Genomic DNA, 9,550 nt, shown 5'->3' with positions numbered 1-9,550 from the left:
CTCACCATCTTTCTGTAAAGGAGACACCTCAAATCAGAGCTGATCTGCTGGATTTCATTGCTCCTATTCCACTTCCCCACCTGGAACATAGGGGTTGACTGCCAAAAAAACAGTAGCGTACTTCATAGGGGATGGTTATGAAGTATGTGTGCTTTGTTTCCAGGGGCAGTCAGAATCATGAAATTATTACAACGGATGTTTGTAAGTTGGGAGAGGGAATGTCCCAAAAGTAGTTTAGAGGGGTACACCTACCCTGCAAAAAGAGGAAGGCATGGAAGGTCATGGGCTAGTTGCAGAGGCCTAAACCCTCACTGTCACCAATGAACCCAGAGTCAGAAACTCAGCAGGGAAATACTTGCCCTGTCCCCTCACTGATGGTCTTTATCTCAAGGCCGCCTTTTCTCCTTAAAGAGATATTTTTTTAATCTACTTGGTGGGAAAAACATTAGGTTCTCTCGTCTATCTGTGTCAGTCCCTTAGGACAACCCCTCCCAATTTATTTTTACTAGTGCTAATTACAGCTGGAGTGTCCTCTCCTATGACCAAATGCCAAGAGGAAGAACTAAGATGCCAGAGCCTCCCGAGTTACTGCCAGGACTTTCAGAATGAGATGTCTCCTAGTTCAATCTTCCAGCCAATTGAGAATCACTGCAATTGGAAGACAGCAAGGAAGCTGCAGTTGAAGAAAGGCTAAATTCCCTTGGATTGTCCAACAGCAACAGCCATCCCGCCAAGACACAGGCTATTGGCTGTCAAACCCCTTTAGACATGGGATGATGCACATCAAACAGTAATATCTATCAGAAAGCTGAGTGCATGACCAGTTTCAGAGAGAGTCCATCCTTTCATTTCCACCCAGGAGGGATCCTGTGAGTGGATACTGTACCTTAGTACCACAACTTAGGTCGTGCAAGTCATGACTAAAGCTGTAGGGGAGGAACCCATGGCCCACGGGGTCACCATCTGGTGGATGGTGACCAGTTGAAAAGGGAACAGGGAGTGGGACAGCGACATGTGTACCCAGATCCCCTGGAAAAGTAAGCACTTCACTATTTGCATGTATTTGCTTCCTTACCTCTTTCCACAGCCTCTCCTGTAGTTGAATCAGACTGCTAGTATTGGCCTTCAAATCTGCACCACCAACTCCTCAAACCTTCCATCAGTCCTATTTATACCCCAGCTCTACAGGCTAGAGCAGAGGGGACAGACGTGAGAGAACAGCCATCAGCCTCTTTTCCCATATTTTGTTTTGTAGACAGATATTTGACTATGCAGACGATTATCATACGAAAGCTGAGGCAAGGGGGCATTCACTGTCCACAAGAAAAGGACAAGACTTAGAGCTAAAATGCTGGATATATTGCCTTTTTTTTTTTTTTTTGGTGTGTGTGTGCCTGACAAGTTATGGTCTCTGATCCCCTGGTTCTATTCCAGTGTCCCTACATAACTGCATGACTGAGCTCCTACTGTCACCACTTCTCACGGGTTGCAGTAAAAGGAAGATGCATGTGTCTTAAGTGTACTTCCTCAGTAGCAGGAAGTAGTCTTCCACATTTTTTCTGAAACTCTTTAGCTGGGGGGAGAAAAAGGGAATCAGTTTGCTGCAAAGGGTCTAAAATCAGTTTCCACACCTGTGTTTCACATGAGATAGAAAGGACGGATATGTTAGTAGTACCTTTTTTCAAATCACACATAGTTACACACGTGTAATAATGCTTCTCAAAGTGCAGGGGCTTAATTTCTCTACACAGCACATTGTGCTTATCCCTAGGAAGGTTTTTGAGACATAGAGCATTAGGCATTGAGTTAAGAAATAAAAGCTGGATGTTCTTGGTCAGTTTTGGTTTATTAGCACAAGAAGCTTTCCAATCTATTGAGAAAACAGAGTCCAGGCTGGCAGAGCTAGTACAAGGAACAAATTCTGGGAAAAATAAACCAAAATTGTTATTAACAGAACTATGACTCTTAACATTTCCCAAACCTCATTTTTGCTTTCACTATCTCAGTGACTCTCTCGACTTTAACCAAAGCCCAAGTACTTGAACATAATCACCTCTTAAGACAACAGACAAAACTCAGCTGTTTCTAACGAAGGTAGAATATGCCATTTATGCTTAATTGGCCAAATCTGAAGATTCCTCTTAGAAGCTGTCAATCAACCCTTCTCCACAACTTTTATAATTATATAAAGTAGCCTCTTCATCCCTCACAGAGAAGAAAAACAAAAAAGAGAAGAGACTATCCACAAAACCCAGACTCAGCATGAAACAGAAATCAAACATAAACACTGCTAGGTCTGTTCTTGTTTCCATTGTGCTAAGCAAAACATTTGTCCGTACATATGAATGACACCAAATTCTGCTGGCAAAGGCCAAAACAAAGAGCTTCCTAGTTCTATGTAGAAAATATATAGGTTTATGTAGGTACAAAAATTTCATCTCCTCTGAATCGGGCTATGTCATTTCATATAAACTCAGTAAGAAAGTAATAAAAACCCATCAGCTATGTTAAGAAAATGTCCTGCTTCTTCCTTCATCCTGATTAGAACATTCACTGTTGTAGTGAAAATATTTAACATTTGTTTAAATCAGATTAAAAACAATGCATAAACTTCAAAGTTTAATTTTTTTTTATGTCACCAGTGTAATCTATTAAAAATAGGAAGGATTTTAAAGATGTGACTTGCTTATTGTTTGTGATACTATTTTCATTGCATAAGATTAAGTGAATCTGTGATTATATTGTTTTGCCTGGGAGAAGGAAAGCTAACAGAACCACTGATATTGATTCTAAGATTAATTTTAAAATCTTGGAAAAATAAACTTGTAACAAATTTGGCCTAGAGAGTTGTCAACTAGACATCTGCAGGATCAGTTCTGAAGGAGAGGGAGGGTTTCTTAATCTGTCCGTTTCTGAAAGTCCATTGAAAAGAAGCATATGTTACAGGAAAGCATCATTAGCTTTGCACGCCTCCAAACTCTCCCGGGTATCTGCTCAAACAGCAACGCTGTTGGGAATGCGATCTGGGGAAAGGTAGTAGTAAGGGAGCTTTTTGTTCTTGTTGCGCTCGGTGATGGCGTTGACAATCTCATCCAGATTCTTGCGGAATTTTGCCATAGCCTCTTTCACCGGCTTCTCCACGAAGTGTTCATCTGGGTACATGCCCAGAAACAGCTAATTGGAAAACACCAAGAAAACAAGCTTTGAGAAAGCAAAGACTATTCTGCTTCAATATTATGTCATCCAGCAGATCAACACACAGAGCTTCGCAAACGCTACCAATTCAAATAGTACTGTCAATATTTAAGCTTAGCCTGCACTGGCACTGCCAATGAGCGATGCTGTGCCGCCATCGCTCCACCACTGGCTGTTTCTTTACATCCCCGCACTCTTCTGTAGTGCTGGTGCAGGTGTCTATGTGACACCTCCTTCACCGGCAGAGCGCTGAACCACTGAAAAACAAACACTTTTATTTAAGCTAGTGGCCAGCCAGATCAGTTTTCCAAGTCAGATCTCTGCGTAGTCCCTCAAACATTTGTGCTGCAAAAGAAAAGGACAGCATGGGAGGAGAACGAACAGCCAGGGATGAACAAGGAAGACAGCTGCTTCTTTCAGTGACAGTGGAAGTTTCTATTGACTTAACACTGTCCTTCAAAATCCAACATGGCAGTTGCTTTAGTCAGCTTGGACTCTAAGGATGTCCTGAATACTGCATTGCCAATATGCACGTTGGTGCATTACCTGCTTTAGGTAACTACTTCCCACAGTACTACCAGCTTCTCAGCTGAAATCTGCTTTCTTCTTAAAGAGAAAATGTATTTGAAGTACGCTCTGACCATCATCTTCAATTTAAGGATCTCAAAATACATCCTCCAGACAGATCCCTTGGGTGAGTCAACCAAATACCTACGATCTCATTTTATGTGTGGGAAATGGCTGTACACAATGCTTGCAAAGCCTCCTGTAGGCTTTTTTGTTCGCATTCCACATCAGCCAGGCACCAGTCATAGCCGTAGTGCACGTGGCACTGGGACAGGTTTTCCAAAGGGACAGGACACAGGGACACAGCAGTGCTGTAGCTCCTCCACCAGCACTGCTGGGGCAGGGAGTGGGAAAAACCCTTGTGCCTGTGCAGCCTTCTTCCTCTCACACCAGCACCCTTATTCAGCAATGCCATGCTTGAATTTAGAACCTTTCATTTTGGCTGAAACACACTCTCAGAGTAAAAATACAACTTCTCACTCAGTGCTGGTTTGCATCTGGCAGAACAAAGGAAAAATTTACACCACTGACACATCTCCACAGAAAGGCAAACACGGTCAAGCCAAGCACAGAGCAGCACTACAATGTTAGGAGTATGTGTGGTCTTGCCATAGCCCTCATGGTCTCACCGACATCTCCACCACCTAGAGAAGGGATGCTGACTTACTTCATTGTCTTGGAATTGGCTCAAGGCCCAGACAGCTCCAAGATGCCAACAAGAACGCCCCCTGTCTGGCAGACTCTCCACAATTTGCTCAATGGTGACTGTCCCCTTTTCTGTTGGAGGAGGGCGGCGCATTGTTGGTGGGGCATTGGGAATCCAGGAACACCAGTCATACTGTACACAAAGGAAGAGAGCACAATGAAAAGCTACAGTGGCTGACATTTAGGAACACCACAAAGAAAATCAGCAGTCTTGACACCAGTTTGCTTCCATAATATGAGCCTCTCAGAAAGAGAAGATACTAACTAAAGGACAAAGAGATGATCTAGAGAAGGGCTGAAGAGGACAAGGAAGTCCCTACTGTCTTTCTCAGGATCTTACAAGGGAGAGATCTGGGGTGTCCAAATGGGAATAGTTATTCTGCTAACCACAGGCATGCGCCACCCAGCTGAGATGCACCACCCAGGCTAAGGATTCAGCTATTTTATTAAATGAAGATCTGATAATCTGAGGCAACCTTTGATAAAAAAACCCTATAACTGATAAAATCTCCTTTCCTCCAGCAGCTCTTTTCTGCAAAATTTGCACTAAGAACATGCTAATAGTACTGTGGTCAGGCAGGAAGAGAGGCAAAGTATGTTGGTGCGTCATGGAATATGGCATGTGGATGCGGCCAGAGTGAACACCAGACTGGGAACTCAGAATCACTTCTGGCCTGCTGAGTTGCTGCACTTATAACTCTTTCTTTTCCAAGAACTTTTTCATTACCTTCATACACATCTCCTGCCCTGCCCAAGGGAAAGTCCCATTACAGCTGTGTGTCATGCCTACACAGTGCTCAATCTGTTCTCTCCAATGCATAGCCATCTTCTACCCTCTGCCATCTCTGTCATTTTTTCCCATGGCTGAAGACTCTTTTGCTGATGGGCTGAGTATCCTCTGCATGCTAAATTCCCACTCGCAGTCTCTGAAGGTTCTCCGCTAAACCCTAATAGCCTGAACAATATTAAGAGATGGTTTCTTAATGGTACTTTATAGACTGGATTTTCTGAAAAGGAGATTGGGAGATGTCTCAGTCACTTGTAATGACAAGTTAGAAGTGAATAGTTGCAGACGTCCCCAGTCTTGGATGTGACACAGGAATAGTGTTGGTTGATTTGACAGCTAGCTCTGGACCTGCTCAGGGCTCCTGAGCTCAAGGAGTGGATAGGAGGGTCGACATGGACAGTGGTGTGGGATGTGTTTGGGAATAATCACCATAGGAAAGATGGTCTCCCTGTTTGTCTGTGAGATCATCTATGCCTGAAGCCAGAACACGTGCCAGAAAAACCCTTGTAGAATCATAGAATATTTCAAATTGGAAGGAACCCATGAAGATCGAGTCCAGCTCCCAGGACTACCTAAACTTAGGTAGTCCTACTTTAGGACTACCTAAAACTAAACCATATGACTAAGAGCATTGCCCAGACACTCCTTGAACTCTGACAGGCTTGGCAGCAAGATCCCTTCCCCAGGGAGCCTGTTCCAGTGACCAACAACCCACTCAGTGAAGAAGCTTTGTGCAATACAGACTGACAAAGAGATTTGCTTCTGTCTGTGACGTCTGCTTTCTAAAATGCCTTGATGTTGGAAGAAACAGCATTTGAAAAGCAGGCTGTTGCTGTCATTTCAGTGTAGATATATGTCAGCAAAGCCAGGCAGGGATAACACAGGCTCTCAGTATGTGACATGTTAAACATCACAGAGGAAGATCAAAGCTGCCAGTTGGTTTGCAAACTCGAGAAATAATCAGCAATGTCCTTTCCATGAATTGCAGATATTAAGGACATTGGTGCTTTTGAAAACTTCACCAAATATGACCAAAAGCCTAGATACTCACAGATGCACTGCTTCAAATTTCTATGTAAGTTAGTGGGAGTTAAGTATGTGCTACATATGTTCCCTAAGCCACATCTGAAAATGGAATGTATGCTGCCTTGGCATAGGCACGCTGCCAGATTATCGCAGCTTCAACAGCAACCCACTGCAGTCACCAGTGCATGCACCTGCAGAGCATGCAAAGTACAGCCACTTACCGTAACTCATTGCATTTCATTGCAGAACGTGCCACAGACTACCAGCACACATCGTATCCAGGCAGTTCAGGTGATGTCTGGAAAGCATGGTACCTAGACTGTGCGCCTGAACCCTTCAGCATTTCTGAAATGGGTCTTGGCAACACATTTAAATACTTTCAGAAATTGTTCTCCATAATAAAATCATTAAAACTAAAACATACAAGTTACAACCCCTAGGTTTGAGCTTTGGTACATATGTAGGACTCAAAATGCCTTTCTCAGCTTCCAAAATACTTCAGTTTCCACAGGCTTTGTGGGGACTTGTAGATGGCTCTGCAGTTATTTTGATCAGAAATAGTAAAGTAATGCCTGCACATCTAAAAAGCATTTCTCAGACCTTGCCCTGGTAGGTGCACCTCCCAGCCCAGAAAGAAGAGCAGTCTTCCCAGAAATTCCTACCTGACCAAAATTCACAGCTGCGTGCTGGGCAGATGTGGTGAATATTATCACTGTGAGATATTCTGCTAGCTTCTCTCGTGTCCTGATCACCTTAGGAAACCCTAAACAAGGGAGAAGGAAAGCTTAAGTAACCCAGCTGTGAAGTAAACCTCCCACCCAGCAGTAATCAGCTACTCAGAAGGCATGAGTTAGAGGACTGTGCAGCAGTCACTGAGGAGCAGGGCATTCTGTTTCTCAATCTTGCTGTGTGGTCTAACAGGAGCTACTCAACCTGTCCATGTCTTGGCTGTCCAGCTGTAAAAACAGAGTGATCCTACCTTATCTCATACAGATAAGGTATGAGCGATGGTAAGGCATCGCCACTGTTTGCAAAGTATGTGACATTCCTTAAGGGAAAAGGCAAAGCATAATTACACTTTTAAAAAATACTGTATCCCTGTCCTCTCATCCTACCTACCCTGCAGAAGGAACCAAGGGAGTCCACAGGGCAGGGGCCTCAGATGCTCCCTTTATCTTCAGTCTGCAGTGCAAGCAGGGAAGGTTCATGCCAAGGGGCAAACGACCATATGCTTGCATTTATAAAGGTCCGAGGCTCAGCAATCAAGCGTACTGCGAGGAAGAGTGCAGAGAGAGCTTATGTGCTGAAATGGGAAGTGAGGAAACGAGAACTTCTGAAAGAGAAAAACAGAATGAGGAACAGAAATAGTTGCCTCAAGCTGTCTTTGAAGGGGAATGATCAAATGGAGCTATATAAAGAAAGAAGGGAATAGTCAGGGACTAGGGAAATATCTTGCTACCAAAGCACCCCCAAACCTACCCCCACTACATGTGCTGTACCCTCCCAGCCCTGTCCCAGCCCAGTGTGACCACAGGTCCCAGGATACCTAGGGACCTGTCAGAACCCTGCAGTTAGCTAATCCTGCTCAGGGTGCCTGTGCCAGATGCTTCACATCACCACCACCAACCTGATGCAGACGTGATCTCAATCTGAGAGGGGGAAGAGGTACATGGTAGCTCTGGCCAGCCCCCAAGTCCAAAGAGGAGAGAAGGCACTGACCCCTCCTGTGTCCTGCTATTCTAAGCACGCTCATCTTTGAAGGGACTTGGCATGCTCCCAGTCAGATCAGCCCTCCCAGGGCAGGAATGGAAACTGGAGGAGGAGTCCTGGGTGCAACAGCCTCCCCCAATTGTCCTCCTTCCATTCTTCACAGACCCAGCCAAGTCCCCACGGTCTCTGCACCAGCCCTTGGAGAGACAGCAGTGCAGACTGGGATGCTGCAGGCCTGGCAGATTTCCCACCTGCAGTAGCAGTCCTGCTACCAGTGATGCTTGTAGCATCCTACTCCAGCTGTAGCCCTGGACAGGTTCACTACTTGTCTCATATCGAGATGCTTATGTCAAGCATGAAGTTCCTAGTAGCAGGCCATTTCTAAGCTTTCCCAAAGAGACAACTAGACAAAAAAAAAAAATTATGGCAACTAGGTGTCCTTTGCTTGTCCAGGCAGGTAGAGCCCAGGAGGCTGTTATACACCAGCGCCTACTGGTAACATGTGGAAACATCACAGTGTTGCCTGGAGGTCTCACACACAAATGTGTGCGTGCCATGCCAAAGTCATCTGTCCCAAGTCACTGGCCAACAGGTGTTTCCAGATGTAAATCAGTTCAGGACAGTATGAAGAACCCCCACCCACCTGCATAAATTCCTGAAAAACTGCTTGGACAAAATGTGAGTGGAAAAAATAAAACCCGTGTTTAGGGAAAGGCAGGAGAGTGTTAACTCAGGTGGGAGAATACAGCCCTGTTACGGATGAAAGCTCCCGCAGCCAAGCAATAGTGTGCAAGAAATGAGAAGCAGTGAGAGGAGAAAGATCAAAGAAAAATGTTTCTTGGAAAAAATTATTAGTATCTTCTCTTGAAGAGAGCAGAACAGCTCAACAATGACACAGATCCTGAACAAACGCAAAGTGCAGCAAGATGCTCCTGAGGAGGTTCTTATTTGGTGTGAGGTTTGGAGGAGAGAATTTAAGGGGGTCTTGCTGCTCCTTGTGATTTCTACCAGTCTGCCTGGTGGTTCCAACAGCACATACAGTCAGCCCCTCCCCTAGTGCTTAAAGCATGAGCAGACAAGATGAAATGATCAATCCCCATTGTACAGAGAAATTGCATGAGTTGCCCACGCTCATGGTGAGAATCTGTGGCAAAGGAAGCTGTCTCCTGAGGGAAGGAGGCTCTTTTCTAGGGTCTCACCCATAAAACTAAACATCTTCGGACCCAGAAGGGAGAGGATCTCCAATAGTTCAAGGCATGCTGTGCAGGCCGCACTGCTGTCTGCAGGGACCTGACAAAATGCAGACCTGTCTGGAACATTATACCTTACCTGAGGCCTTCACACCCCTCATCCCATAGACGTAAATGTCTTTGACGAAAGCCTGGAGTTCCACATCCTCACACACCACCTCATCACTCTCATAGTAGATGTGAATCACGTCCTCTGCAAAGCTGCAGACACAGGAACAAATGAGCAAGACAAAATGAAAAGGCAAAAGGAACCCTGCCATTCCTTGAAAACCTTCTACTGACCTTGCAGAGGAGTCAGATGCTGCACAGG

At 44.9% G+C, this 9,550-nt stretch overlaps 1 protein-coding gene across 1 annotated transcript in view; it reads right to left on the bottom strand.

The window, feature by feature from the left end:
* Positions 1-2,865: 2,865 nt before the first annotated feature.
* Positions 2,866-9,550, bottom strand: part of ALOX5 (arachidonate 5-lipoxygenase) — a gene marked incomplete at its 5' end in the record, with an annotated part of 22,144 nt that continues 15,459 nt past the window's right edge. Inside the window, 4 exons of the mRNA XM_010145731.1 lie at positions 2,866-3,174; positions 4,430-4,600; positions 6,943-7,043; positions 9,320-9,441. Of these exons, the coding sequence (XP_010144033.1) occupies positions 2,995-3,174; positions 4,430-4,600; positions 6,943-7,043; positions 9,320-9,441 (574 nt within the window). The remainder of the gene's footprint in view (positions 3,175-4,429; positions 4,601-6,942; positions 7,044-9,319; positions 9,442-9,550) is intronic.

Source organism: Buceros rhinoceros, unplaced genomic scaffold, assembly GCF_000710305.1.
Source record: "Buceros rhinoceros silvestris isolate BGI_N320 unplaced genomic scaffold, ASM71030v1 scaffold10801, whole genome shotgun sequence".
NCBI classification, from domain to species: Eukaryota; Metazoa; Chordata; class Aves; order Bucerotiformes; family Bucerotidae; genus Buceros; species Buceros rhinoceros.
Note: the sequence above shows the minus strand (reverse complement) of the source record. Positions and strands in the feature narration are given on the sequence as shown.